The sequence below is a fragment of the Delphinapterus leucas genome, chromosome 10, assembly GCF_059928025.1.
Source record: "Delphinapterus leucas isolate spDelLeu-1000000601 "Yukka" chromosome 10, BTC_Dleu_Yukka2, whole genome shotgun sequence".
Lineage (NCBI taxonomy): Eukaryota > Metazoa > Chordata > Mammalia > Artiodactyla > Monodontidae > Delphinapterus > Delphinapterus leucas.
This window is the reverse complement of record NC_143138.1, coordinates 41109448-41137171: the sequence shown is the minus strand read 5'-3', so window position 1 is coordinate 41137171 and position 27724 is coordinate 41109448. Positions and strand designations below refer to the sequence as shown.

The window sequence follows — 27724 nt, the reverse complement described above, 5'->3', positions numbered from 1 at the left end:
CTCTGGTCCTGGGGGGGGCCCGGGCAGTGAGGGGAGCTGCCATCCGAGCTGGGCGCCGGGAGAGGGGAGGCTGGCCCCGAGCTGGGCCAGAACCTCCACTTCGAGAGGGGAACGCCTGCCCAGCCGCTGATCTCTTGGCAGGTGGGGTAGGCTTTCGGGGAGGGGTCCGACGCCCCCTGGGGGGAGGGGGAGCCCTGTGGTTGGGGCTTGGAGGCCACTGCAGCAGAGAGACACGGGAGGGGGCAGTGAGGAAACGCCCACAGTCTAAATACAAGGTGGCTCTCCCCGCATGTGGGGAGGGGAGGAAGGTGTCATAGATGTTTGCAAGGGGTGGTGGTGGGGAACGGGAGAAGTCCCTCAAGTTTACCTGATAATCAGGGGTGGTCACCGTAGTCATCACGTCGTAATAGGGGGGCTCGTAGTCATAGTAGAGAGACTCAGTGGACTGGGGTTAGGGAAGGGGTGGTGGGAATAGGTGGGAAGGGGGGGCAGGCAGGTGAGGAGGTGGCGTGGGAGTTGGGGATGAAAGGAGGGGTGGGAGTCAGGAGAGAGAAGGGGTGGTGGGAAAGGGGGGTGGGTCCCACACGTGGGACAGAAGCAGACATGATTAAGAGATTGATCCTCCAATCTTCAGGCCACTGACCCCTGTCACTGTCAAGACTCCACCCAATTCGTACCCTCCCTTCCCTTCCACGCCCCCAGTCCCTTATCCTGCACCTCCTCGTGCAGGGGGCCAGAGAGAGGGCCCCCGTATCCACACTTGCACAGACCTACTCTACCTCCTACTCCTTCCCCTTTTCCCCTCCTGGTCTTACCATTTCAACTTTCTCCCTGTTTCAGTCTCTCCCCTCCTCTGCTCTCCCATCCTCCGTCCCCAGCTCTCACCCCCACCCTCCATGGTCTCGCAATCTCTTAATTCGAGGAAGGGGGATGGAAAGCCCAAGGGCACAGTCCCAGGAAGACTAGCAGAGGAGGAGACACAAGGAGGGGACACGGCTCCCAGCCACGAATTCTTCATGACGACTTTTTATTTTTAAATGAAAATAAAAAGGTTGATGAATGAGGACTGGGGGTGGGGGGGTGTGATGGGAATAGAGGGTACAGCTGGGGAGGGGCACAAGGGAGGGGAGAACAGGAGCCCAAAATAGGATGGGGAGCTCTGGGACATTGGGGGAATTCCCCTGGGGAGATGCGAGGGTGTCTTCCCTCCCTGGGATGTGCTGCAGTTTGGGGTTCACCCAGCTCCCTCACCTGTCGCTGGGGTTCCTGGTTTTGTGACCTATGAAGTCTTGGTGGTTGCTGCTTCGGAGATCTCTGGGCTCTGTGAGACTGTTGTCTCTGAGGTCTCTCCCTCCAACCCCCCTCACACTCCAGCTCCTTCTGTTCACAGGATTCATAGGCAGCTTGCACCCCCGGGACGATGGCAAGCTCCTGAACATCACCCTACAAAGACAAGAGGAAGGGACACCAATGGAGGGAGGCAGAGTGGGCTTCCAAGAGACACAGGGTAGAGTCTGGGACACGGGGTCGGAGGCCAATCCGAGATAAGACTATATAATGGAGAAGGTCATTACCAGCCCTCCCATATGCACAGTGCTTTTCAGTTTTCAAAGGACCTTCTCATTCATAATCCCATTGAACCTTCACAACAACTGGACAATTGGACAAGGATTGAAGTCAGTAGGACAAGGATCTTTATGCCTATTTTCCAAGCACATTCCATTCGTAAAAGTTCAAAGAGACAATGACTGGCCCAAGGTCACTCGAAGTGGTAGAATCAGGACTAGAATTCAAGCCTTCCAACTGTAAGTTCAACTCTTGGCCTACACCCTGCCCATGTGGCCATGCATGAGCCTGTTCACAAGGGTTTCTGGAGACAGTGGCCCAACCTTAGTTGCTTTGACCTTCCAATGACAGCGACGATGAGAAGTCTCAGGATCTCTGGAAATGGGGGGAAGACAGTTCTGATTTCCAGTGGCATTTATTTGTGCCCACATGTGGTGATAAGCACACCCTGCATTGTATTCTAGTTTGGGGATACTGTCTCATCTCCACAGTGGAACTGGTAGTTCCTTGGGATGATAGAGATCTGATATTATTCTTCTGTGTTCCCCCTTAGTGTTGGGCCAGCAGGTGTTCAGAAAATGTTGACTGGCTGGGTGGGTGAATGGACAGATGGATGGCTGGATGGATAGATGGGTGGGTGGGTGGGTGAATGAGGGCTCGAGCACTTGACTGAATGGGAGCGTTGATGGATGGTGAATGTATGTGTGGGTGGACTGGTGGGTAAATAAATGGGAGGTGCAGGGTAGATACAAACAGTATGTAGGTAGATGGATGGAAGTGAAGAAATGGTAGGGTGGAGAGTGCGGTGGGTAAATGAGTTGCTAGATGCATGCATGTATCCTATGCATGGGTAGATGGGGTGGGTGAGTGGATGGATGAGTGAATAGGTGGATGGATGGGTTAAAGAGGATGGATGAGTGGGAGGGAGGGAGACGCAAGAGGGAAGACATATGGGAACATATGTATATGTATAACTGATTCACTTTGTTATAAAGCATAAACTAACACACCAGTGTAAAGCAATTATACCCCAATAAAGATGTTTAAAAAAAAAAAAAAAGAGGATGGATGGACGGAAGGATAGCTGAATAGATGGGTGGTTTACAGGAGGGAGTGACTGAGCAGGGGAAGAATGAGCAGGTGGGAGAATACAAGACTGAATGCTTGAGTGGGTGGGTGAGTGTGTGAATGGATGCGTGGGTGAATAGATGTGAATAGATCTGCCGATGGATCAGTTGAAGGGATGGATGGATGGGTGGACTAATGAAAACCAAGTGACAGAATAAGTGACTGTGGACAATCCTGCCACATAAGTGGGCACCTAATTCTCCTACAGAAAAAGAAAATTAGCCCTGAAGATAGGAAATGGAAATATAAATTTATGAAAGGAAAAGTGAAGGGTAAGACATAGGAAGACAGAGTACTGAGGTCAGAAGGGGAGTGGATACAAGGCATAGGACCAGAAGTCACTCCTCTCTCTGGCTGCTCTGGTTACCTCAAAGACTTCTTCATCCAGGATCTGAGCACCAAAGATGATCACGCCTCGGGTGTCCAATACTGGATGAGCACTTCGGGGGAGGGGCCGGGTGACTCGCTTCTTGCAATCAATTATGAGGGTGACCGACTGGCCCTTCACAGCCACAGCCACACGGTGCCATCTGGTCATAGGGACAGGGAGGCGGGAGGTTCAAGCAACTGACTGAAGGGGGGAAAGTCAAGAGGGCTGAGCAGCCCTTGATGGAAGGGTTGACAAGTCAATGATAACAATAGTAGTAATCACAGTTAACTACCATGTACCGAGGGCTTACAATACACCAGGCACCATCCCATCACTTTCTCATTTGATTCTCACGATTCTATTATCCCTATTTTTCAGACATAGAAACCAAGGCTCAAAAATGTCAAGGAACTTGCCCAAGGTACAAGCTAGTCCTACTTGCAAGGATTTAAACTCTAAAGCCCAAACTCTGGGCTAGAAGTGACCAGGCAGAAGTTTGGGCAGTGGGTAAGTGAGTGGTGGCCCACAGGGTCGGCAGGGTTTCCTAGATTAGGGCATGGGGGCTCTGCGGGCAGGGGCCAGAGGGGAGCTCCTGAAAGGGTAGGCCAGACAGGCCAGAGGAGCAAACTGACTTACTTGCCATCTGCTAGGCTGAGGCCTCGGAAGACGGGCTGAGCAGGAGGTTGAGGCCGTCCAGTCTGGTCCTCATACAGGAAGCGGACAGGTTGGCCGAGCTCCAGGCCCAGTTGTCGGACGCCCTGGGCACTATAGACAGTCAGGAGGGGAGCCTGGAGGCCAGGGCGGGTCCGGACAGCAGTCAGTAGAGAGAAGTCTTTGGGAAAGCCTCCTGGTACCGGAGAGACATACACAGGTGGAGTGAGAGGCAAAGTGAGACATTAACCCCTTCCCTTCTCGTGTCTGACCCCAGACCCTGCCCTGTGACCTCGGCCAACTTTCCCTCCTCCAGCATGTCACCCATACCTGGGAAGAGCTGGCGGGTGGGTGCACTGAGCTGGGCGGGTCGGGACACTCGGTAAGCCACATCAGCTGGACAAATGCCTCTCGCCCTCCGGACACCGTCAGGGAGGGAGGGGAACCTCAGGGCCCACAGCACGTCCACAGGGGTTGCACCTGGGAGAGTCCACGAGGGTCAGGGGAAGGGACACACTCTCAGGGGGGCCCACACAGGCGACATTTGGGGTCTAGAGCTCAGCTTCCTGGGGCTCAAACTCCTTGGAAGAGAAAAGTCACCTCTCCCTTACTTGCTCCTGAAGGGGGCCTGAATGGATGGAAAACGAAAGTCACCTGGAAAAGGGCAGCGCTGAGCCGGTATTCAGCTCCGTGCCCACCACTGTTCCCGCCTCCCAGCCTCTGTCTCTGTCACTCCCTCCCTACCTCCGTCTTTCAGCCTATGAATCTCTCTCTATTCTCTCTTAACCTCTCCGTCCCAACTCTGCCTTCCCTTTACTCTAGCTCTGTCACGCTTACTCTCTCTGTCTCTGTATCTGTGGGTCTTTCTCTCTCCCCGGCTCTTCTGTCTTCCTCCGTTTCCCTCACACTCTACCCAACTTTTCCTTTCTCCCTCTCTTCCTCCCTTTCCGTGTCTCTTGGTCTCTGGGTCTCTGGCCTCAGTCCCATGTCTCCAGCATAAACAACATCTGGGCAAACGATCATCCTGGGCACGGGAGGTGCAGGGGGGCCACGAGGGAGGGAACAAAGAGGCAGCTCTGTGGGGAGGGGACTGCAAGCTGCTGGGGTTCCCGTGTTTGGGGAGGTGGGGACACCTCTGACCATGCAGAGGAAGGAGATACAAGAAAGGGCCACCCCAGGAGCTGGTGCCCCTGGCTTGGGAGATGGGCTGGGGTGCAGGGGCGGGTGGGGAGCCTGAAGCTGCCACGCAGAGCCGGAGCAGGTCCAGGGCCTGGAGCCACACATCTGTGGATCCCATCAGGGTCCTTTGCCCAAAACCCGGGCAAGCTCCCCACACCTGGAACTTCGACCGTGCCCGCCCCACCCCCCCGCCCCCCGCCCCCCCTCCCGCCACAGTCCAAAGATTCAAGGCCCGGGCCACCAGCCCTATCCCCCTAGAACTCGGCTTCTGAGGGTTCAAACTCCTGAGAAGACAGAGGTCGCCTCTTCCTCACTTGCTCCCCAATACACATACTTCTCACTCCATCAGCTCCATTGGAAAAATCCCGAAGAAAGTTCCAGCAAAACCCTCATAGAAGTGTGGGGCAGGGCAGGGGCCAGAGTGATCAGGAGAGCAGAGCTGGGTGGGGCGGGTGAGGTGGGGTGGGCAGGCAGAGAAAAGGCCCTTTGAGTCCAGGAGCCGGGAAACCACGGCCTTGCCCCCTCCCACCCCCCTGCCCTAGCCTGGCCCCCACGTGTGGCAGCTCCGCAAACACCAACACACAAGGGCCGCTTTGAGAGACGAAGGGTAAGTGAGACAGAGACACAGAGACTCACAGAGACCCCAGGCCAAGGAGACCTCAGAGGACCCCACCCTCCACCAAACCCCAGAAGAGTACAGTTCCATCCTATAGACAACCTACCCACAGGTCTGCCCACCCATCTTCCCACTTCAAGCTACATACGTGCCCCACTGTCTCTGGCCTCAATCTGCCCCAGTCTCCCCACTGGTGGCCCCATCACCCCCACCACTCCACCTCTGGCCCCCAAAACACCCCTTTCTTAACTCTGATGAATTCCACACTAACCTATTTCCCACTAGAGTCCCACCTCTACCCACTCAACCCCCAAATAAGAGACAGTCATCTCAGCCATCCCCCTGCCTCCATGTTAAAGGTTCCCTTTTCTCCCTAAAAAAGACTCCTAGAGTCTACAGACATCCCACACTTCAATTTTCTGTCCCTGAGCCGCAGGCTCCTCCTATCTTGAAAGTTCTTCCTTCTGTAATCTAATCTAATCCTTTATGCTGCTTTTCTGACCATCTTGTCTCCAGAGCAGAGAAGAAACGAATAGTCAAGTTATATGCAAATCAGCCTCCAGTGTTTCCACGGGGGGAGGGGGCTTGCTCCAGCCTGCCTAGTACCCAGGTACTCCCAGCCTCCTCCCCTCCAACATCAAACCCCCTTTCCTAGGAACCAGGACTTCTGGATCCTGGGAAAAAGAAGGAAAAGATTGGGATTGTGGATGCCAGGGTCCCAGGGGAGCCCGGCTGGCCAGAGGGGGAGGGGCGGGGCAGGAATGCAAAGAGTTGGCTCCTGCCTCAGACACCTGATCCTGGCCTGTCCAGCGGCCGTCCTGTTGGCAGCCAGCCCCAATGCTCCCCAGAGCCAGCCGCGTGGCAGCATCGAGGGCACGGGGAGGGGGAAGGGGATCCTGTCGGGGAAGCTGATGGGACAAATAGTCCAGGTATACCTTCTTTCTCTACTTTCGAGGCTCTGCTCTGACCAAGGATGCTGCCCCCCTCACCCCAGAGATACAGACAGAAAGACAGAAGACAGACATGCGCCTCTCACTCATCAACACTGGCATCTAGCCCTGACTCCAGCACCAGCTGGACCACAGTGGCCCTGCTGGAGGACCCCACCATCCAGCCCCACTCACCGCCCTCAGGTGATGCTCCGCCATTCAGCCTTACCTGCCCTCCACCAGTCACTTCAAGGAGGGAAAGAGATCCCCACCCCGGCTCCAAGGATCCTAGGTGTCCTGCCCTCCAGTCTGGACCCCTGACCCCCCCCCGAATCCCATTCTTGGACCCAGAAGCTCCCCCCTGCTCCCCAGGCATCAGCTGTCCCCTGTCCCGAGGTGTGCAGAGATTCCGATGACCCAGGCGCTGGGACTCCCCTTACCTGCCCAGGCGGGGGCCGCGCTCAGGCCCAGCAACAGCGGTACCAGCAGGAGGAGGCGATGGCAGTGGCTGCACCGCTCCATAGCTGGCGCCCGGAACGCCAGGTCCCAGGGACCGCCGGAGGCGCCGGACACCCCGACGCTGGCAGGAGACAGCGAGCAGGCTCGCACGCCGGGGTCCCGGGGAAGTCGGAGGCTGCCGGGTGGCGACAGCTCTCAGTGACCCAGCTCCATGCAGCGAGGCGCCGTCGGGGCTCCGGCGCTGCTCCCTCCTCGGTGGCCGCCGCTCCTGTGTGTCCCCGGCCACCCCGGCAGCCCAGAGCCCCCACCCCGCTCCCGCCCCCGGCCCAGCCCCTGCCTCCAGCCGCCCGCCCACAGCCACCGAGGGAAACCCCACCCCCGATCTCCACCTGGTGTGGGGGTCGAGTGGGAACCCTCCCTCGCTGACCCTCGGCCTGCTCTCCTCTGCTTCTCGCAGAGACTCAGTGGCCTGTACCTTAGGAGTCTCTTTTCGGGAGCCCCAATATCTCTTCCCCAGTCTCTTTCTTTGGGGGGGGCCCAGACGTCCAGTCACAACACCCCTCCTCGTTACTCCCCCTTGGGGGCCCAGAGCCCCCTTTCATTAGAGTCTGGGGCGGGATTTACAGCACAGTGGGAAGGGAGAGGCGGGCCTGGGGGTCGCTACCTCCCCTCACCCCGTCGGGTCTCCATAATTATTTCCCCTCGGCCCGGCCCGCCCGCTGTAATTACAGAGCCTGGCCCGGGGCACGGTATTTATAGACACGGCTATAGATAGCGACTGGGGACCTGCAACCGACGGCCGCGGGGGTGGGGGGCGAGGCGGGAGGGCCGTTAGGCGGGAGGCCAGAGACTGGACAGACCCACACACAGGCTAATCAGGTCCCAAGGGATGGAAGTAGGGGGACGACGTAACGGCGCCCAGGAGCCCAGGTGGAAAGGCACCCAGTGGAGAGGCGGGGGCGCGGGGGGCCGCCGACACTGGTTGGCAGAGTACGGGAAACGGGGTCACTCGGGGACGAGGCCGCCTCCAGGCGGGCAACACAGGAGTAAGCCGCGGCGCTCGGCGCCCAGTGCGCCCCCACGAGCGGGCACGGCGCCGGGTCTGCCCGGAGCCCGCGGCGCGGCCGGAGTGAAGCCCGGAGCGAGCCGAGGCGCCGCCGCCCGCTGGCGCTGGGGGGGCGCCCGCGAACAAGGCGCCTTTGAGAGTAAGCCGCCCCCATCCCTCCGGCCGGCCCCGCCCCCAGGCTGGCACACCCTCTCCCCCCACCTCCGCGACAAAGCGCGCCTTGTGTCCCCCACCCTGCGCCCGCCTCCGAGGCCCCAGGGAACTTAGGCGGCGGCGGCGGCGGCGTCCAGGGAGCCGGTCCGGAGCTCCCGACCGGATACCCTCCCACACGCGGCCCGGTGCGGCGCTGCCCCCACCCCCCATACAGTCACCTCAGTCCAGAAAACAGCGATTTTAATTTGAAAGCGATTTTATGTGAGTGAAAGAGAGGGTAAGGGAACCCCGGAGAGAAGAGTCGCAGGGCAAAAATCATGCAGCCCCAGCACCCCATCTCTGCAGGCGGGCCATCTCCCCTCAATTCTGAGGCCAGGAGCCTGTGTCCCCAGCCTACAAGGTGTGTGCCCCGGGCTGGGGGGAGAGCTGGGAGGTGAAGGGTCTGAGGACTACTCACCAAGCCACTTCCCCCCACCCCGCCCTCACAGCCCAGGCCCCTTCCCCAAGCCAGACGGGAAGAGTGGGGGAGGGGGCTGGGAAGGCCAGTGCTGAAGAGCCAGCCCTGCAGACCACCTCAGGGCCCTGCCCTTCCCAAACACCACCTCCACCACTGGCATTTCTTAGTCAACCTGGGAAAGTACAGTACTTCTTTGAGTCTAACTGCAAGTCTCTATCCTCAGAGAAAATTAAAAATAGCACATGGGTTCCTACATCTCCACCCACCCCTTAGCCACCACCACCTTTTTCTTTTTCAGTCTGACGGCAGAAGGTGAAGCGTGAGAGGGGGCTCTGGACATGGGACAGCGACAGGGCCCCTCCTTATTCCAGAGAAGCCCCCATCTGCCAGGCTTGGTTGGAGGAAGGCCTGTCAGAGCCTTACTCCCATGTCCATCCATTTGGGGGGCCTGCCCCCCAAATCCATCTCTGCGGGAGTTCCCATTTCCATTCTTCAGATGGGGGGCTAAGTGAAGCAAGACGAGAAGGAAGCCAGGTCCTGGGAGCAAGGCCAGTGCTCTGTGCTGGGGGAAGGAGAGGCCATTCCAGGCCAGGGGTAAGAAAGCACCCCCAGATCATGGCAGAGCCAGACAAATTCAGAGACTCAAGGCCACTGAAGGGAGAGGTCCAGCCCTCAAAGTGGTCTGCGGTCCCCTCTGACTTGGGATGTCAAGCAAACCCTTGCAGGGTTTAGGGACCCCCCGTTGGAGGTCTCGGTTCTGCCCTATGCTCCTCACCCCACCAAGATTCTAGGAACATGGTCCCTCCCCACCCTGCCCCAAGGCTCAGAGTCCCTTGCCCATGTGCCCTCCTCAAGCGTGAGGAACACCACATCTGGGTGTGGGCTCAGGCCAGCTGGTGGGGAGCCTCAAGCATCTCCATGAGGAAGGTGTCGATGGGGGTGTCGCCAATGAGCTTGAAGAAAAACAGATGCTCTAGACACTTAAGGCCTATGGACCTGAGAGCAGGAAGACGCAAGAGCAGCTTGGCAAACCTGAGGAGGGAATGGGAGACATGGAGTGAGAGCTAGAGCCACATGGCACTACCCCCACCCCAGCAGGAGCCTCGGTTCCCACAGCCCCTCAGCCCCACAGCGCCTTCTCACCGGCCCTGCTGCTCAGGGTACTTCTGTTTGCAATAGGTCTCCAGGGACGCGTACACTTTCTCCCGCAGGACCTCTACCTCGCTGGGGTTGGAGAGGCCCTTGGCATCTGGGATGGCAGGGAAGAGAGGAGGAAGAGGAAGGAGGGCAAATCAAATCAGGACAAATGTGGAGGTGTGGCCCACACGATGTCCCTTTTGGGCCCCACCTACACGCCCTTCACCAGATGCCTGGCAAGGGAAGCAGGGCACAATGGGTTTGAGGGATGGGGTTGCAAAGGGAATGTTATCAGCAGATGTGGGTTCTTCTTTGTCAGCTGTGAGATTTCTAGGTTGAGGGGGATAGCTGGGTAACTTAGGAGTCTCCGAAGAAGAGGAGGCTCCAAGGCTGCCTTGCTCTTGAGAGACGGGGGTAATCCTCCTCTTACCTGGATTGAACAGAATGATTGCCCTCAGGCAGCCAAGTTCTGTCTTGTCCATCCTCATGTCACGCATTTTGGACACTAGCTCTGTCAGCACCCTGGAGAGGGACCTGCAGGTCACTCAAAGGTCACAGCTCAGCCAGCCTTGGACACGGACCAGCCTATAGCCCCACCCCCTCGACCGACAGGCCAGCCCAGCCGAGGGCCACTGACCGATCAAAGATGGCTCCCACGCCTGCGGAATGGGCTGAGTTGCGGTGCACGTGAAGACCTGTGGCGAGGAGGATGCCGTCTCGGACATCGATGGATCGGTGAGAGAAGGAGGCAATGAGGAGCTCATTCCAGCCTGGGGGTGGGGGGCGGCAAGGGTGACGAGCCAGGGATCAGGCCATGGGATTGAAAGCACATCAGGGGAAGAGAAGAAGGGGTGGCGAGGTCAATGAGACTGGCTCTCTGAGTATGCAAGGTAAGGCCGCTGGGGTCCCTGAAGGTCAGGAGGTCCAAGAGGGGTCAAATGACAAGAGATTCAAGGAGTCCAAGGTCACTGACCTGCCCGTAGCAGTATGACCTGGTCATCCAGAGGCAAGGAGGAAAAGTGTGGGATCCTCTTTGCCCACTCAACAAGTGTGAAGAGCTGTTTGTCAGCTGCCTGGCAGATGTTAGTCACAGGATCATTTGGCTGCAGGGGAGGAGGGGTGAGAGTTATAGGTTTGGAAGTACACTGGGAGCCCCCCCAACCCCATAAGAGGCTTTTGACACCCCCTCCTTATTTGTAGTCTCTCTTCAAGCCCCATCTGAACCAATTCCTCCTCTTCTAGCATTCAGGAAAACAATTATTAATTTGGGACTTGCCTGTGGTTCTGTGAGTGGATTGTTTTGGGAGTGGGGACGGAGGATGCTATCACGCCTACCTCAGATGTCTAAGAGACCTTGTTTGGTGGCACTTCCGGTCCCCGGCAGTGTTAGATGGGTTGTGAGGGGAAGGGAGGGGAGGGGGAGATAGAACAGACCTAGACTCCCGCCTCCCCACCCCCATCAGGAAGAAGAGTAGATTGACCCCAGCACTCACGCTGCTGCCGCTACCCGCCGTTCCCCCAGGACCCTCAACGCCCTGGTCACTCTTCTGCTCCACAGCAAGCTCTGCCTCCAGGATCCTGTCCACGGGCATCTCCTCGGGGGCTCCCCCAGCCCCCTCCCCATCCCCATCCTTGTCCTTCCCCCGCTGACGCTCCTCCTGAACCGCTGAAGGAGAAGGAGGAAGGAGAAAAAAATAGAAAGTCAGCAGCCAGCCATGAGGAGATTCCAAAATGTCCTTAGGGTCTTATCAGGGTCTCATGGCCCTTAGGAGATATTTATAGAAATTGGGGAAGTCACTGGAAACCATGGCATATTTGTGGCAGTCCAGAAGCAGGACTTATAAAAGAACAGATAAATAAACCCAGAAGAAGTAAAAGGGTGGGTAAAGGAATTACGGAGAAAGCTAGCATTTAAACTGAGAGCCTACTATACACTAGGAAACGTGCCAAGCACACTTTCACGTTCACTCAAGTATCATAACGACCCTGTGAGCTCTTGACCCCATTTTTAAAAATAACGATTTGGGGGCAGTTCATTAAACAGCTTGCCCAAGTTCACACAATACATGGCAAGTCGTATGTCCAAATCTAAGCGTGCCTGATGGCAAATCTGGTGCTCTTCTGACTCAACAAAAAAGCAGGAAAAGGAGCACTGGCCTGGGTCTTCAGAGGTGTGGGTTCTGATCCAAGACCTGCCACTCTTTTGTTGCATGACCTTGGGAAAGCCAGGCTTCAGGCTCATCTTCTCTAAAATGAGGGATGTGACCAACATATACTCCCTAAAGTATCTCTCTCAGAATTCCAGAATCAAGCTTAAGAAGAAAAGATAGAGATTAAAAAAAAAAAAAAAAAAGAAGAAGCCCTGAGGTCTTCAGTAAAGGCTGCAGCTTAAGAGGGTAGAGTCCCAGAGTTTGGAGGAGAGAACACAGATAATAGGGAGATGGAGACCAGAGTGGAAGCACTTGGTCAAAATGAGGAAGAATTACTCAGGTTAGAGAAGGGGAGCTAGAGAAACCCATCATGGGGAAGGAAAACTTATCCTACCCTAGCACCAGACCAGGGAGGGGTCAGAGGGGCAGAGGCCACAGAAGCAAAACCATTAAGAAGGAAACTCAAGGCACCAGGTCAAGGTACCAGAGAGGAGGGCTGATGAGCAGGGGAGAGGGAATCAAATATCGCCCTCTGGAGGAGAGAGAGGAGTCCAGCCCTCCTAAGAGGTATAGTCCCTGCAGTCTTCCCTCCCCCTCCTCCCTCTCTTCCCACAGGGTAGACTGGGAGGCCTGGGTAGGGCAGGCCCTTACCCTCCCTCTTCATGCCGGTGGCCAGGCACTTCTGATAGCGGCAGTACTGACAGCGGTTCCGCTGGCGCTTGTCCACCGTGCAGTCCTTGTTGTCCCGGCACGAGTAGGTCAGGTCCTTACGGATGGTGCGCTTGAAGAAGCCTTTGCAGCCCTCACAGCTGTAAACCCCGTAGTGTTTGCCTGCGAGGGGACAGGAAGAGCAGTAAGACTGCACGTAGACCCTGTGCCACTAGGACTCTTGCCCACCTCCCCCCAGCAAATTTAGTTGAAGTCTGCTCTGTGTTTGCCAAAGAGAGAGATGGGGAACCAGGACATGAGGCATGATCCAGTCCCACTCTTCTCACGGTTCAAAAACCCTATGCCAGCCCCTCTTCCCTCTGACCACCCCCCCACACCAAATCTGAGCTGCAGGGTCCTTAACTCTCGTCAGGCCTCCCCCAGCTCACTTGCTCTAACCAAACCTCAAGAGCCCCTAGGAATCCCACAGGTGATGGTAAATGGTACACGCTCTCTTCCTCTCTGCTGGTCCTCTGAGCCCCATACCTGAGCTTCGGTCCCCGCAGATTGCACATAGCCGTTTGCCAGCCCCAGGGCCACCTGGAGGGGGTGGACAGTGCAGGCCCCGGACCCCTAAGACTGGTGGCTTCACATCTTCAGGGGGGCCAGACCCACCCCCAGGGAGCGACACTGTTGAGTTAATCTGGGTTGGGGGAAATAGGGAAGTCACAGGGAGACTCATTGGGAAGGATAATCTCTCAGAGGGGAGGTACATCATTCCCTACCACCTAGGCAGGGCCCTGCATTGCACGTTACAAAGGACATTATTTACATTGCAGTGCCGGGGAAGGGCCACCCCTGGAGTACAACCCCGAAGAGATGAGACATAAAGGTCCCCCTGAAATTGTGCAACACAGTGGCCCTGAAGGGCTTGTATTTCAGAAGGGTAGATGGAACCAAAAGGGCAAAAAATCACTGATATATGAAAGGGACATCAAGAATAGCTGGGTTCTTTTACAGGGTTGGGGAGGAGGCGTGCACTGAAAGCTCAGTCACCTCAAGAAATGCCAGGGGTCGCACAAGGACCACAGGCCTGGAAGGTCAGTGGGCCATGGGGAAGTTCACACAAGGATCTAGGTCACCAGGAAAACAAGGAAATGAAAGTGGAGAGGCAGTAAGTGGGTCACAACCTCTCACCTGGGGACTGCTGACAGGCCCGGAGAATCCTGGGGGAGCTGGAGGGGGCAGGCCAGGGGACCCCATGGAAGAGCTGATGACCGGGAAGGGGGAGCCCAGTGGCGGGGGTGGCATCGGGGGTGGGGGTGGAGCCCCAGAGCCTCCAAGGGATGCAGCTGCTGAAGGGGGTAAGGGTGGCCCCGGAGGAGAAGGGGGAGCGGCCCCCTGGGGAAGGGGATTTGGAGAGGAACTGTCTGGGCTTCGGGAGTCTGGTGAGGGGTACACACAGGCACGGACACACACAGACAGAAGAGACAAAAAGAGAAAATGAGTCTTCGATCATCCAACCGGAGCCTTTAATTCTCTGATCCCCCCACCGCGCCCCCACCTCACCCCACCCCTTCCCAAGTCCAGAGACACCCTGCTGTCAAACAACGGCTTAACTCCTAATCGTGGTGAGAGAAGGGGGCTGACAGAGGAGGATCGTTCAGGTGAGGCAAATTCCAAACAATGCATTTGGTCACCCCAAGCCAGACGCATCTCGTGTGGGTGGGGCAGCACGTGGGGTGGACCAGTCAGCCCCTCCACTCCCAGCTCGTAGCCAGAACGTGCAGGGAAAAGAGATAGGCAGAAGAGACCCCTCCTAGGACACAGAATTTGCCTTCAAACGTCCAGAGTCCTCAATCTCGAGGACTAGTGTCCCACGCCTTGGACCTCCGTAGTGCAGGGCCTCAAGCGGCCACCGCTAGGAGGGCGGAAGCTCCCCCTCCCCGCCCCGCCCCGGGGGGAGGGCACTAAGGCCCTCGGGAGGGAGGGGACGCGTGTTTACAAACAAGGGGGCGGGAGCGCCTGGGAAAGAACACCAGGGGAGGGGGGGGGAAGGGGTTGCTGATAACGCGGTCACTGGCTTGCCGGTCCGTCCGCTAGGTCACTCACCCCGCCCGCTGTCGCCCATCCCGTCCCGTCCAGCCTCCCCCGGCTCCGGCTCCGGGGTTTGTTGTTCTCCGGCTGCCACCGCCGCCGCCGCCGCTGCTGCTGCGGGATCCAGCCAGGGCCGTCGCCGCCGCCACCGGGACGCGACCCCACAATGCATTTCTTTTCGCACCCCCACCGGCCCACACTGCCCTGCGGCATGCCGCTGGGGGAGGAAGGGCGGGCGAGCAGCCCAAGACATGATTCCTGGCTGAGTGTAGGAATACCGAAGAGGTACCAGGGATTCCCAAGGATTGATCGTTGGACTAGCTGAGCACGAGGAAGCCCCAGAGAAAAAGTCTCTGGCCTTAACCGGGTCGAATTAAGCGCTTCGCTCTGCGCTGTAGCAAAATGACAGCGCCGATCTGGCAGCCATCTTGGTATAGACGGGAAGTCTCCGCGCTAGTTCCCGCCTCCTCGTCTGGTTGGAAACGGAGGAGGCGGTCTCCTCCCGCCTGTTAACCCGCCTAGCCCAGCGTCCCCTCAAATAACCTCCACACCCGCGCATGCGCGCCAGGGCTAGACGGCTTCACCACTACCGGAGTGCCGCCATATTGGTAAAGGTACTGGGACCAAGGTAGAACGGAACTCCCTGTTCTCGCGGGAGCTAGAGGCGGGACTGCCACGTCCGAGCAAACCGGGAAAGGAGAGGATCCCGGAGCCGGTGAGAATTCCCTGTTTTTCCCTACCGTCCTTTTCAGGCCTTTTTCTTCATTTAGTGGGTCATAGAGACGAGGACGCAGAGAGTCCATATAGTGGAGGATCAAAGCCTAGAGCGGTGTCCCGGGGGCCCTGCATCAGGGATGGGGTTCCGGATAAAGAAAACGAGTCTTGGGAACAATGTGGGTGGGGACAGGATGGAATGGGGAAGCAGCCCATAGAAGTGGACGGAGGGCGCGAACGGAGTAGAGCGGACCCCGCATAGGTATAGAGTTGAGGGTCAAGTGGAGTCACTATCTCTGTCCCTCTGGTCAGCGTGATGGCCAGAGGCCTGGGGGCCCCCCACTGGGTGGCCGTGGGACTGCTGACCTGGGCGGCCTTGGGGCTGCTAGTGGCCGGACACGGGGGTCATGGCGACCTGTACGAAGACCTGCACGAGGACTTCCAGGGCCACAGCCACAGGCACTCACATGAGGATTTCCACCATGGACACAGCCATGCCCCTGGCCACACTCATGAGAGCATCTGGCATGGGCATACCCACGGTCACGACCATGGACATTCGCATGAGGATTTGCACCATGGCCATAGTCATGGCCACTCTCATGAGAGCGTCTACCGCCGAGAACATGGACATGATCATGAGCACAGCCATGCAATCTATGAGGAGTCTGGGGCTCCAGGCATCAAACAGAACCTGGACACTGTCACTCTCTGGGCCTATGTGAGTCCCCCGGGGATGGGGCAGAGGGGGACTGGTTCCGGATTGTTGGGAAACCCCACACCACTTGACCCCTGACTCTCCCTCGCCAGGCACTGGGGGCCACAGTGCTGATCTCTGCAGCTCCATTTTTCGTCCTCTTCCTTATCCCCGTGGAGTCAAACTCCCCTCGGCACCGCTCTCTGCTCCAGATCTTGCTGAGTTTTGCTTCGGGTGGGCTCTTGGGAGATGCCTTCCTGCACCTCATCCCTCATGCTCTGGGTAAGTGATCTCTAGCTTCTACCTTAAATCTTAATGTATTTCATGCTTTGGACAAGAGGGTTCTTTCCCCTTTGTGATCCCTGACCTTCCAATATTCTCCCAAATACACACCCCTTGGTTGGGGTATTTCCTCATCTGGCTTTGTCTCTCCCTTCCTCCAGAACCTCATTCTCACCACCCTCTGGAGCAGCCTGGACATGGACATTCCCACAGTGGTGAGGAAGGGGCAGGTGAAGACGTGGGGTTGGGGTGCTGGGGAAGGTCTGTCCCTCCCTGTCCTTCTCTTGTGCTTGGGGAGGAAGAGTCTGAAATCAAAATCTCCCTTAATGTCTCAATGTATCCATTCCTAGGCCAGGGCCCCATTCTGTCTGTGGGACTGTGGGTCCTCAGTGGAATTGTCGCCTTTCTCGTGGTGGAGAAATTTGTGAGACATGTAAAAGGAGGACATGGACACGGACATGGACACGCTCACGGTCACACACATGGAAGACAGGGTGAGCCCAGGAACAACTTTCGTGAAAGCCACCTTGCCATCTCTGAATCTCCTCATTTTATGGTTCTTAGGTGGGAGAAGACTACCCTTATGAGGACATATTGGCAAATCTCTGTTCTCCACTCTTACCAACTGCTTTCTTCCCTCAGGGCATCCTTCAAAGGAGAAACAGAGCTCAGAGGAAGAAGAAAAGGAAGCAGGGGGATCGAGGAAAAGCAGAGGAGGGAGCACAAGGCCCAAAGACAGGCCAGTGAAACCTCAGAACTCTGAAGAGGAAAAAGCAGGTTCAGGTGAGGGCCAGCGTTGCATACGCTTGGGCAAGGGGCATCATCATGAATCACATGGAACAGCACTGTGGGTGATCACAGGTGTCTGGAAAATACTGAGGCTGGATGTGAAGTGGTCTCTGGGGGGCAGATCAGGGCTGAGACTAGGGGTGATGGATACCTCTAATTGTTTAATCTTATTTTCTCCTGTAAAAGACCTACGTGTATCAGGGTACCTGAATCTGGCTGCTGACCTGGCACACAACTTCACGGATGGTCTGGCCATTGGTGCTTCATTTCGAGGGGGTCGGGGACTGGGGATCCTGACCACAATGACTGTTCTGCTACATGAAGTGCCCCATGAAGTCGGGGACTTTGCCATCTTGGTCCAGTCTGGCTGCAGCAAAAAGCAGGTTGGTGATGGTGTGCACCAAACATGGTTGCCTCAAGCCTTTTATCCCCCGCTAACCCACCCCAAACCCAGACTGCCACCCGTTAGTTCCGAACAAGTTGTACTACAGGCATACCTCGTTTTATTGCAATCCTTTATTACACTTAGCAGATATTGCGTTTTTTACAAATTTATAGCAACCCTGCTTCAGCAAGTCTATGGATACAATTTTTCCAACAACATTTGTTTACTTCATGTCTGTGTCACAGTTTGAGTAATTCTTGAAACATTTCAAACTTCGTTATTATCATACTTGTTACGTTGATCTGTGATCAGTGATCTCTGATGTTACTATAGCAAAAAGGTTGCAACTCGTTGAAGGCTTACGTGATGGTTAGCATTTTTTATCAGTAGAGTATTTTGTTTGTGTGTGGTACGCGGGCCTCTCACCACCGCAGCCCCTCCCGTTGCGGAGCACAGGCTCCAGACGCGCAGTCCCAGCGGCCATGGCCCACGGGCCCAGCCGCTCCGAGGCATGTGGGATCTTCCCGGACCGGGGCACGAACCTGCGTCCCCTGCATCGGCAGGCGGACTCGCAACCACTGCGCCACCAGGGAAGCCCTCGGTAGAGTATTTTTTAACTAAGCTACGTACGTTGTAGGCATAATGCTACTGCATACTTACAGGATAGTGTAAATATATGCATTGGGAAACCAAAAAAACTCATGTGACTTGCTTTATTGTGATGGCCTGGGACTGAACTCACAATATCTCCGAGGTATGCCTGTATTGTTAACAACAGATCCTCTAGAAACGAGGCGGAAGAAGTTCTGTTTCTTTGTCTTGTAGCTCAGTAGTTCTTGAACTGTGGTCCATAGCCATCTGAATGTTTTATGGGGGTCTTTCACACCATGCCCCTGACCCTGACCTATTGAGTCAGAAGGTCTGTGGAAAGGACCTCTTTGATCTAAGATTTTTCAGAAAGTGTCTATTCTAGATCCCCTTCTTTTTGCCTTACTATTTAGTTTCTAAAGACATGCATCTTATCCATGTACACTTATACCCCTCCAGCCACATCTAAACCACTGATAACCTTTAGATGTTGGTGAGTGCCTCTCTCTCTCTTTTCTGCCCACCAGGCGATGCGTCTACAACTACTGACGGCAATAGGGGCACTGGCAGGCACAGCCTGTGCCCTCCTAACTGAAGGAGGGGCAGTGGGCAGTGAAGTTGCAGGTGGCACAGGTCCTGGCTGGGTTCTGCCATTCACTGCAGGTGGCTTTATCTATGTAGCAACGGTGTCAGTGTTGCCTGAGCTGTTGAGGGAGGCATCACCATTGCAATCACTTCTGGAGGTGCTGGGGCTGCTGGGGGGAGTTTTCATGATGGTGCTGATTGCCCACCTTGAGTGAGAGGTGAGGTAAACCAGCCCCACCCCAGCCCCAAACCTCTAGCCTCTAAACCCTCCAGGTCAGGGGTCTGTGGAAGTTGGGGGCCCTGGCCTGGGACATCTGCCAAAGGAGGGAGTTGTATCCTAGGGAGGTGGCGACTTTGTCTTGAAAGCTATCAAGATTTGGCAGTCTTACAGGGGCTGCAGAGGTGAGAATGACAGCCCAGAGGGACCATAGTGTTGGGCATGTGCTGACCATGTTGTTGGGTTTGGGGACTAAGTGAGGCCATGAAGAAGGCTGGAAGAGAGAGGAGTCACGGCAGCCTACCCCATATCCCCCACCCCACCTATTCACAGAGGACCAAGCTGCCACACACTGGCTTCACCAGGGTCCACCTCCCTCTCTCCCACCGGTTGGTGGAAACTCCAGGGAAGACCAGAGCCCTGAAGTGGGTAGCAGAAGTCGGGGATAAACATCAATCGTGTGTCCTGATTTGGGAGTGATTGGGGGGTAGGGGGGCTAGTTGCTACTCTCATGGCCTGATTTTTCTTTTGTTTGTATTCTTTTATATCACTGTTTGAATGGGGAAGGAGGGGTGGTGACCGGAAATAAAATCCTTGGATCTTCCGCTCCACGCGCAGTCTTTGTCCTTTTTGGGGGGAATGGGGGCCCCTCTTCTCCTGGCTCCACTGGCCCCCAAGCTTTGGTGTCTGGCCACGCCCCCGCGGTTGGAGGTCTGCCTGCGCGGGTGGCCGCCAGTGGCCTAACGCTGGCGGGTCTTCGATTGGTCCGGCTTTGCTCTCGCCGCGCCCCCTCTGCGCTCGGATTGGCTCAGTGCTAGGGGCCCGCCCACTCGCCACCCGCCATGGCGTCTCAGCTCCGGCTTCGCTTCGCGCTGGCTCTGGTCACAGGTTGGGGGGGTGATGTCCTCTCCCAGGGTGGGTTGGTGTGCTAGAGTGACGTCGGGGCGCGCCCTCGGACTCTACAACCGCTGTGGCCTGTGGTCCGAATTTTACTAACTTTGCGCCCTGTTGACCTCTGACCCCTGCCCACTTCTCCCTCCCCCCCTCCCGCGTGTTCTCTCCCATCTCAGGTGCTGGTAGTGGCATCGGCCGAGCAGTAGGTGTGCGCCTGGCCGCTGAGGGGGCCACTGTGGCCGCTTGCGACCTGGACGGGGCAGCGGCACGGGAGACGGTGCGGCTGCTGGGAGGGCCGGGGAGCCACGAGGGGGCACCCCGCGGGGCCCACGCAGCCTTCCAGGCTGACGTGTCCGAGGCCGGGGCCGTCAGGCGCCTGCTGGATCAAGTGCAGGTGAAAAAGCGAGACGACGTCGCCCCCTTTAAAGCCCTAACGTTGCCTCCAGTGCCCTCGGCTCTACAAGGTTTTTTGGTGTGTAACCTACCCCTTACATAGGCCTGCTTTTCTCGCCCGCCATCTGTCGTTGTGTCCTGTGCGGGCATCACCAGGGATGAGTTTCTGCTCCACATGTCTGAGGATGACTGGGACAAAGTCATAGCTGTCAACCTCAAGGTGGTGATCTCTGAACCCATGACTTCTGGGCCCTCTAGCCTGGGGAGGGAGTTGGAGGAGTGTCACCCCTGCTGATCCTTTCTGCCTTGTTACTTTCTCTCCCCACCCCCAGGGCATCTTTCTAGTCACTCAGGCTGCAGCCCAAGCCCTGGTGTCCAGTGGCTGTCCTGGCTCCATCATCAACATCAGTAGCATCGTAGGGAAGGTCAGGTTGAGTTGGGACGAGGTCAGCCAGCCAAGTGGGCACAGAGAGGAGAGCCCCTCCTTAGGACTCCCAACTTAACCCCAATCTCTGGCTCACCCAAAGGTGGGGAACGTGGGACAGACAAACTATGCAGCATCCAAGGCTGGAGTGGTTGGGCTGACCCAGACTGCAGCCCGGGAGCTTGGACGGTTGGTCAGACACCTGGGGCCATGTGGAAGGTCTGAGGGAGGGTCGGTGTTCAGTCCTCTCTGGATTCAGCAGCCACTCTCCTTTCCACAGACATGGGATCCGCTGTAACTCTGTCCTCCCAGGGTTCATTAAAACACCCATGACACAGAAAGTGCCACAGAAAGTACTGGACAAGGTAGGAGACTGTGGGTGAAGGGCAGAATCATTCAGAGAGCCAACCCCTCTGGGCTTCAGAGAGAGGATGCTGGGCCCAGTGAGGGGCATATTCAGCAAGCGTATAAGGAATGAAGACCAAAAAAAGCCACAGACTCGGTCTACAAAAAAAAAAAAAAACCTTCACTCACATGAGTGTTTCCTTACAGGTGACTGGAATGATCCCAGTGGGACATATGGGGGACCCTGAGGGTGAGTGCAGAGGGGGCCTGAATGAAGAGATCCCGAGGTCTGTGGTATCTGAGAGGGTCTCACCAGGATTGGTGGTTGGGGGAGGGATGATTCTGGTAGGAGGCTACTTTGGGTCTGTGAGAGTGAGTAGGATTCTGCCCTCTCCCCACCATTCCTGTAGATGTGGCCGATGTGGTCGCGTTCTTGGCATCTGAAGACAGTGGATACATCACAGGGGCGTCAGTGGAAGTCACTGGTATGAGGCCATCAGGGGGAGGAAGAGGGCAGAGAAGTGGAACCCAGAAAGCAAATGAGGGGAGTCTGGAGCCACTGAGGGAAGGGCAGAAGTTCCCATAGGCCAAGGACAGAAGTGGTTGCCTCCCCCCCAGCCCATTTGTCTCCACCTATACATCTGTCCAAATGTTTCTGCCCCTCCCAGGAGGTCTTTTCATGTAACTGCCTCAAGGACCCCGGACTCTGCTCACTATCCCACCACTCTGCCGGGCCTCCTGCTGATGAGGGCTCTGAGTTCCCAGGCTACAAAAGGGGTGGCAGTGTATGGCTCAGGAATGCTGAATATGGGAGGCAGGGGTGCTTGTGACCCTAATAAATTCCAAATCCTCTTCCCTGCCACCTCCGGTTCTTCTTGTGTCCAAGTCCTCAGACCCTTCGCCACCTCCCCCTCCTTTCCCTTTCGCGAAGGATTGTTCCCTTTCACTGCCTGGTCTCCCAGGGCAACCCCCGCCGCCGGGTATGAGAGGAGAGAGTGTGTGTCACTGTGTGTGCGTGACACTCTGGGTCTTTTGGAGGGAGGGGCTCTCTGCCCCACCCCCTTCCACTGATCCTGCAGCCCCAGTCCCCTCCCCCAATTCCCTGGGTCCTTATGGTCCCCAAGGGTGATTTGTTCATGGCCCCATCGTAGTATCCAGTCTATCCTTGGGAGGGGGTCTTGGAACAGGTGGCCCTCCCCCACCCCTCTCCTTTCTCTGAGTCCCCCCCTCCCCTTTCTCTCCACCTTACAATAGCTGCAGCCGGCCGGGGGTCGGATGGGGGGGATTAGGGGAGGGGGCCAGGATTAGGGGAATGGGCCAGCCGATGAAAGGGGCTGGAGGAGAGCAGAAGGGAGGGAGGGGGCTGGGAGGAGGAGGAGGAAGGGGAGGGGGTCCGCGCTAATCGACTCTGGAGCCCACATAAGGACTGGCCACGGACTGAAGGAGAGGACAGGGAAGTAGGGGGGAACTGGGGGAGGGGGCGAGGGGACCCACTGCTGCCTTGTCCCAGAAAGAGGCCACCCCCTGGCAGTTGCAGCCCAAGTCCGGGAGCCCCAGTTCAAGCTGGAGGAGACAGACGCCCATCACGGTCTCTTTTCCCCTGTATCCCTCTCATCCCCTGCCCTCAATGGGGATCGCTCTGCCCCTTCCTCTTCTCTTCCCTCCCGGTCCCCTTCCTTTACTGGGAAGTCCTGGAGGAGACTTCTGCCCACTTCCCACTCCAGACATTCGGCCCCTTGTGCCCCCCACCTACACGCGCACAACCGCTCCCCGATAGGGGCCCCATCCTGTGTGTGTGTGTGTGTGTGTGTGTGTGTCCCTGCTTCCGCGTGGTGTCTCCGTTCCCCCATACCTCCCGTGTGCCTCCCTCCCCCGCCCCGGGCCGCGGCTCTTGATTGTCCAAACGCAATTCTCGAGTCTCTAGCTCTGGCCGAGAGTTGAGTCTGGACGTCCCGAGCCGTCGCCCCCAAACCTCGAAGGGAGAGCGGGTCGGAGGGTCTAGGGAGAGCCAAAGCGGAGGGTGGAGCAGGTCACCAGGGTGGTAAGGGAATCCCGGGCGCGTCGGAACTTAGTTGCGTTCACAGGACTGAAGGGCTGTAGCGGCAGAGGCTCCTCTGCAACTCTTTTTTCCCCGGAATCCCGGGCTGGGGTTATGGAGAAGTTGTGTGTGGGGAGGAGGGGCGCCCTTCCCCAGAGCCGCCAGGGGACGCGGAATGGGGGAGGTGGCCCCTTTTCCAATTCCCTCTGTCCCCTCCCGGGGTCCGAGAGATCCCAGGCCCCGCCCTCCAGAGCGGAGGCCCCGAGTGGGGGCCTTGGAAGGGGACAGTGGCTGAGGTCGGCCGCGCGACGGTGCTGGCCAGGGGACGGAGACTGCGGTCCCCACGTAGCGTGGGACTCCGGGGACGCCGGCTGCTCGCGGGGGCCGTGGGGAATCTGGGCGTCCACGTCGCGTCCCACCCGCGCCGCGACTGGCGGGTGACGTCTCCGCCGGCGGGGGGTGGAGTGGAGTGGAGGGGCAGGCGGAAGTGACGTAGGGCCCCAGCGCCCGGGCCATGGCGGCGGCGGCGGCGGCAGCGGGAGCTGCTGTCTGAGCAGCGGCTGCGGACCGAGCGAACTCGGCCGGGGAGCCCGGGCCCCGGAAGAGGCGCTGTGGCGGCGGGAGCGCGGACAGCTGGAAGCTGGTGAGGGGCCGCGCCGGCGCGGGGTGGGGGGCGGAGGAGGGAGCCTAGGGAGGGCGGGGTCTCCGCGAGGGGCGGCCCCCCTAACACCCTTCCTCCCCTTCCCCCTTCCCCCACTCCCCAGCCTACCTCTCCTCCTCCCCGGCGGTGGAGCCCTCGTGGGGGTCTGTGCCCGGTCACCATGACGACGCCGGCGAATGCCCAGAATGCCAGCAAAACGTGGGAACTGAGTCTGTATGAGCTCCACCGGACCCCTCAGGTGACAGGGATTCTCCCTTTACAACTTACTCCTTTTCTCCAGATCCCTCCATCCCCAGACCCCCATCTCACAGCCTCTTCCATTTCTTGCCCCATTCTGCCCGATTTCACATTCCCTGGCCCTACCTTTGAATTACCTTAATCTTTCAAAGCGTTTTCACATTTATCTCATTTAATCCTCAAAACAGACGTGCCAGAGAGGTAGAGGCAAGTATTACTATCTTCATTTGAAAGATAGTAAACAGGCTGAAATTACCTTCCCCGTTCCTCAGGTCCGCATCATAGGTCAGTGCGTTTAAGACTCACCTTGGGAGTTTATTAAAAATGGAATTCCCGCTGGCCCTACCTGTAACATTGTGATACAGTAAAGGGATGGAACCCCAGAATCTGCTTTTTTTTTTTTTTTTTTTTTTTTGCCGTACGCGGGCCTCCCACTGTTGTGGCCTCTCCCACTGCGGAGCACAGGCTCTGGACGTGCAGGTCCAGCGGCCATGGCTCACGGGCCCAGCCGCTCCGCGGCATGTGGGATCCTCCCGGACCGGGGCACGAACCCGTGTCCCCTGCATCCGCAGGCTGACTCTCAACCACTGCGCCACCAGGGAAGCCCCAGAATCTGCATTTTTAACCTGCATCCTAGGGGATTCTGATAATAGGTAGTACTAGGACTGCACTGTAAGAAATTCTGTTGACCAAGTAAGTCTTCCACAGATGGAAAATCTGTGCCACGCCCATCCCCAGGCCTATCACCAAACCTCAGATCCTCCTATTCCAAAGCTCCTACTCTTAGAATTCCCAATTTCCTCAAGTGGCCAACGTGAGGTACCCAGATTCTGACATCTCACTGTATTTCTCAAGACTCCAATTTCATGGACCACTTGTTTCTAAAACCCCTTTCCCCCCAACCCACCCACCACCTTTCCACTCATCGACACCTCCAGGAAGCCATCATGGATGGCACAGAGATTGCAGTTTCCCCTCGGTCACTGCATTCAGAGCTCATGTGCCCCATCTGCCTGGACATGCTGAAGAATACGATGACAACCAAGGAGTGCCTCCACCGATTCTGCTCTGATTGCATTGTCACGGCCCTGCGCAGCGGGTAACAGGAGGGACAGGTTTGAGATGGGGGGAGGGGGACAAGAGTTGGACCCTCCATGCCCTGGTGACTGACTCCTCAGGGCCTCCTTTCTCCCACACCAGGAACAAGGAGTGCCCTACCTGCCGAAAGAAGCTGGTATCCAAGCGGTCTCTGCGGCCAGACCCCAACTTCGATGCTCTGATCTCTAAGATCTACCCCAGCCGGGAGGAATATGAGGCCCACCAAGACAGGGTGCTCATCCGCCTCAGCCGCCTGCATAACCAGCAGGCGCTGAGCTCCAGCATTGAGGAGGGGCTGCGAATGCAGGCCATGCACAGGTTCGGGGGCCACGAAGAAGGTGGCAGCGGTGCTGATGGGACAGATCCGTGGGTCAGACTCCTGGGGCTGTCTTTGCTTCTAAGCCTCAGCATCCTGAGTGCTGATCACAGTCTAACTGTCACGCCTGGAGATCATGGATGTAAACTGTAGCTTGTACTACTGTTCTTAAGGAAATAGCTCATCTTCTAACCTTCTAGAAGTTAGAACAATAGAGTGCTTTTTGAGCATGAGCTCTGAGTTCACACTGCTGGGAATTAAATCACCTCCTAGTCCAGCATCACTCAGTCTTTAATGTGTATCCAAATTACCTGAGAGTCTTGTTAAAAATGCAGATTCTGATTCAGTAGGTCACAAGTTGGGCCTGAGATTCTGCGTCTCTACAAGGCTGTGCTACTGGTCCTTGGACCACACTTTGAGAGGCAAAGAGACTATGGTCTCAAACTAGTTATTTAACCTCTCTAAGCCTCAGTTTCCTCAACCATAAAATAGAGATGATATAATTACCTGTGTCCGTAGGATTTGTATAATTTGAGGCAATCAGTGCAAAATACTTAACAATGTGCTTAGCATGTAGTCAGTATGTAATAAATATTAGGTATCATCATTAAGATTTCCCTGATCTCTTAATTCTCTGAAGTTTAAAATCTAAACCCCTTATCCTTGGTGCTTTCTAACCTCAACCACTTGTTTCCACAGGGCCCAGCGTGTGAGGCGGCCGATGCCTGGGTCAGATCAGACCACAACGATGAGTGGGGGGGAAGGAGAGCCTGGGGAGGGAGAGGGGGATGGAGAGGATGTGAGCTCAGACTCCGCCCCTGACTCTGCCCCAGGCCCTGCTCCCAAGCGACCCCGTGGAGGGGGCGCAGGGGGGAGCAGTGTAGGGACAGGGGGAGGAGGCGCTGGTGGGGTGGGTGGGGGTGCCGGTTCTGAAGACTCTGGTGACCGGGGAGGGACCCTGGGAGGGGGAACCCTGGGCCCCCCAAGCCCTCCCGGGGCTCCCAGTCCCCCAGAGCCAGGTGGAGAAATTGAGCTCGTGTTCCGGCCCCACCCCCTGCTCGTGGAGAAGGGAGAATACTGCCAGACTAGGTGAGAGCTTCGTCCTTCCCCAGACCACTGAGAAACCAAAGGTCTCATGATCTTCCATCAGAATTGGGCTTCACCCAAACCCAGAAAGAATCCCTAACCCAGAGGCCCTTTGGGAAATCCCCAACTTCCCTTCTCCATTTGAGGCTTCCTGTGCCCTCAACCTGCCCTCTCTCCCACTCCAGGTACGTGAAGACAACTGGGAATGCCACAGTGGACCATCTCTCCAAGTACTTGGCCCTGCGCATTGCCCTCGAACGGAGGCAGCAGCAAGAGGCGGGGGAGCCAGGAGGGCCTGGAGGGGGCGCCTCTGACGCCGGAGGACCTGATGGGGGAGGTGGGGAGGGTGGGGGTGCCGGAGGAGGTGACGGCCCTGAAGAGCCTGCCTTGCCCAGTCTGGAGGGTGTCAGCGAAAAGCAGTATACCATCTACATCGCCCCCGGGGGCGGAGCTTTCACGGTGAGAGCCTCTGAGGGCAGTGGTGTGAGAGGAGAGGAGGGAGAGTGGCCTGGGGATGCAGAACCAAGATCCTGACCTCCTAACTGACCAGCCCTCTTCTCCCTCTGCATCTCCCATCTCTCCCTTCTCTGTCCATCCTTCTTCCCCATCATCCGTGTCCGTGATTTGCCCCATTTATTATTCCTTCTTCCTTTCTCTTTTCTCCTCTCATTCATTTCCTTTACCATCTTTCCCAACTTACTTTCCTCTTCCCTCTCCTCCCCCATCCACCCCCTCTGTAGACACTGAATGGCTCGCTAACCCTGGAGCTGGTGAATGAGAAGTTCTGGAAAGTGTCCCGACCACTGGAGCTCTGCTATGCCCCCACCAAGGATCCAAAGTGACCCCTCAAGGGGACAGCCAGGGGATGGGGACCATGGGGTGTCCCTGAGTCCTGGCCCACCACCCAGCTTCTTTGTCCCCCAGAGCCCCCCAGCCCGGCCAGCCAGCAAGAGGACACAAATGAGGACAAGTGGCTTTTATACAAAGTATCTATATCAGATTCTTCTATATTGTACAGAGTGGGGCCTGCGCCCCCATCTACTGCCTTTTCTATTGCCTCCAACCTCCCATCCATGCAAGATGTTGGGAAGGGTAAAGAGCCCTTCCCTTCATGCCCTTCTACCAACAACAACAAATTTGCTTTTATTCCTCTTTGAAACCTGTGGTTTTGTGTCTCTTTATCAGGGGGTTACTAGAAGGAGAGGAAAACAAAGATCGGGGAGGGAACCCTAGAAATCATGTAGAATCAGCCTTGGAAATGGGGAGGAAATGTCAAAGGGTATTCACGGTGTGTAGATCCCATTTTCCTGAACCTTCAAATCAGCAAATGTGAACGAAAATTGGAAGGACCTATGAAGCTGTAAGAGAC

The 27724-nt window shown here is 56.9% G+C and overlaps 5 protein-coding genes across 9 annotated transcripts; 3 read left to right on the top strand and 2 right to left on the bottom strand.

The window, feature by feature from the left end:
- Positions 1-501: 501 nt before the first annotated feature.
- COL11A2 (collagen type XI alpha 2 chain) lies at positions 502-7184 on the bottom strand. The gene is made up of 5 exons (XM_089918897.1): positions 6880-7184; positions 4046-4195; positions 3701-3911; positions 3062-3224; positions 502-1443 (listed from the first exon to the last, which is right to left on the bottom strand). The coding sequence occupies exons 1-5, from the start codon at positions 6959-6961 to the stop codon at positions 1015-1017; spliced, it is 1035 nt and encodes a 344-aa protein (XP_089775023.1). The 5' UTR covers positions 6962-7184; the 3' UTR covers positions 502-1014.
- A 1144-nt stretch (positions 7185-8328) lies between these two features.
- RXRB (retinoid X receptor beta) lies at positions 8329-15116 on the bottom strand. Of its 2 annotated transcripts, none has more exons than XM_022581575.3 (10): positions 14622-15116; positions 13707-13954; positions 13056-13212; positions 12513-12692; positions 11205-11377; positions 10685-10814; positions 10349-10481; positions 10142-10245; positions 9718-9823; positions 8329-9606 (listed from the first exon to the last, which is right to left on the bottom strand). In XM_022581575.3, the coding sequence occupies exons 1-10, from the start codon at positions 14857-14859 to the stop codon at positions 9459-9461; spliced, it is 1617 nt and encodes a 538-aa protein (XP_022437283.1). In that variant the 5' UTR covers positions 14860-15116; the 3' UTR covers positions 8329-9458. The 2 variants fall into 2 exon arrangements, with proteins under 2 accessions (XP_022437283.1, XP_022437284.1); XM_022581576.3 differs by having other exon boundaries at positions 10142-10233.
- SLC39A7 (solute carrier family 39 member 7) lies at positions 14843-19468 on the top strand. Of its 2 annotated transcripts, XM_022581578.3 has the most exons (8): positions 14843-15321; positions 15633-16041; positions 16131-16299; positions 16461-16514; positions 16650-16793; positions 16942-17082; positions 17275-17471; positions 18589-19468. In XM_022581578.3, the coding sequence occupies exons 2-8, from the start codon at positions 15637-15639 to the stop codon at positions 18859-18861; spliced, it is 1383 nt and encodes a 460-aa protein (XP_022437286.1). In that variant the 5' UTR covers positions 14843-15321; positions 15633-15636; the 3' UTR covers positions 18862-19468. The 2 variants fall into 2 exon arrangements, with proteins under 2 accessions (XP_022437286.1, XP_089775020.1); XM_089918894.1 differs by lacking the exon at positions 14843-15321 and having other exon boundaries at positions 15328-15779; positions 16147-16299.
- Positions 19469-19667: 199 nt separating this feature from the next.
- HSD17B8 (hydroxysteroid 17-beta dehydrogenase 8) lies at positions 19668-22157 on the top strand. Of its 3 annotated transcripts, XM_022581579.3 has the most exons (9): positions 19671-19751; positions 19934-20151; positions 20254-20370; positions 20483-20575; positions 20678-20763; positions 20855-20939; positions 21127-21169; positions 21330-21404; positions 21588-21715. In XM_022581579.3, exons 1-9 carry the CDS (start codon positions 19706-19708, stop codon positions 21602-21604), a joined length of 780 nt encoding a protein of 259 aa, XP_022437287.1. In that variant the 5' UTR covers positions 19671-19705; the 3' UTR covers positions 21605-21715. The 3 variants fall into 3 exon arrangements, with proteins under 3 accessions (XP_089775022.1, XP_089775021.1, XP_022437287.1); XM_089918896.1 differs by lacking the exon at positions 21127-21169 and having other exon boundaries at positions 19668-19751; positions 21588-22157; XM_089918895.1 differs by lacking the exon at positions 20254-20370 and having other exon boundaries at positions 19669-19751; positions 19934-20229.
- A 1309-nt stretch (positions 22158-23466) lies between these two features.
- RING1 (ring finger protein 1) lies at positions 23467-27514 on the top strand. Its single transcript, XM_022581582.3, has 7 exons — positions 23467-23600; positions 23722-23856; positions 24794-24954; positions 25056-25271; positions 25969-26358; positions 26541-26814; positions 27096-27514. Exons 2-7 carry the CDS (start codon positions 23779-23781, stop codon positions 27195-27197), a joined length of 1221 nt encoding a protein of 406 aa, XP_022437290.2. The 5' UTR covers positions 23467-23600; positions 23722-23778; the 3' UTR covers positions 27198-27514.
- The last annotated feature ends 210 nt before the right edge of the window (positions 27515-27724 follow it).

Bases quoted from the DNA above. Each gene is read 5' to 3' on its own strand.
- COL11A2 (XM_089918897.1), bottom strand. From the start codon at position 6,961: ATGGAGCGGTGCAGCCACTGCCATCGCCTCCTCCTGCTGGTACCGCTG. The intron at 3,912-4,045 runs GTATGGGTGACA...CTCCGGTACCAG, and splicing joins CACCCGCCAGCTCTTCCCAG to GAGGCTTTCCCAAAGACTTC. The intron at 1,444-3,061 runs GTAACCAGAGCA...TTGTCTTTGTAG, and splicing joins TGGATGAAGAAGTCTTTGAG to GGTGATGTTCAGGAGCTTGC.
- RXRB (XM_022581575.3), bottom strand. From the start codon at position 14,859: ATGTCTTGGGCTGCTCGCCCGCCCTTCCTCCCCCAGCGGCATGCCGCA. The intron at 13,955-14,621 runs GTGAGTGACCTA...ACCCCTCACCAG, and splicing joins GATGGGCGACAGCGGGCGGG to ACTCCCGAAGCCCAGACAGT. The intron at 10,482-10,684 runs GTCAGTGACCTT...CCCCACCCCCAG, and splicing joins GGTCATACTGCTACGGGCAG to GCTGGAATGAGCTCCTCATT.
- SLC39A7 (XM_022581578.3), top strand. From the start codon at position 15,637: ATGGCCAGAGGCCTGGGGGCCCCCCACTGGGTGGCCGTGGGACTGCTG. The intron at 16,042-16,130 runs GTGAGTCCCCCG...CTCCCTCGCCAG, and splicing joins CTGTCACTCTCTGGGCCTAT to GCACTGGGGGCCACAGTGCT. The intron at 16,794-16,941 runs GTGAGCCCAGGA...TTCTTCCCTCAG, and splicing joins TCACACACATGGAAGACAGG to GGCATCCTTCAAAGGAGAAA.
- HSD17B8 (XM_089918896.1), top strand. From the start codon at position 19,706: ATGGCGTCTCAGCTCCGGCTTCGCTTCGCGCTGGCTCTGGTCACAG. The intron at 19,752-19,933 runs GTTGGGGGGGTG...CTCCCATCTCAG, and splicing joins CGCGCTGGCTCTGGTCACAG to GTGCTGGTAGTGGCATCGGC. The intron at 21,405-21,587 runs GTATGAGGCCAT...TGCCCCTCCCAG, and splicing joins GGCGTCAGTGGAAGTCACTG to GAGGTCTTTTCATGTAACTG.
- RING1 (XM_022581582.3), top strand. From the start codon at position 23,779: ATGACGACGCCGGCGAATGCCCAGAATGCCAGCAAAACGTGGGAACTG. The intron at 25,272-25,968 runs GTTCGGGGGCCA...TTGTTTCCACAG, and splicing joins CGAATGCAGGCCATGCACAG to GGCCCAGCGTGTGAGGCGGC. The intron at 26,359-26,540 runs GTGAGAGCTTCG...CTCCCACTCCAG, and splicing joins GGAGAATACTGCCAGACTAG to GTACGTGAAGACAACTGGGA.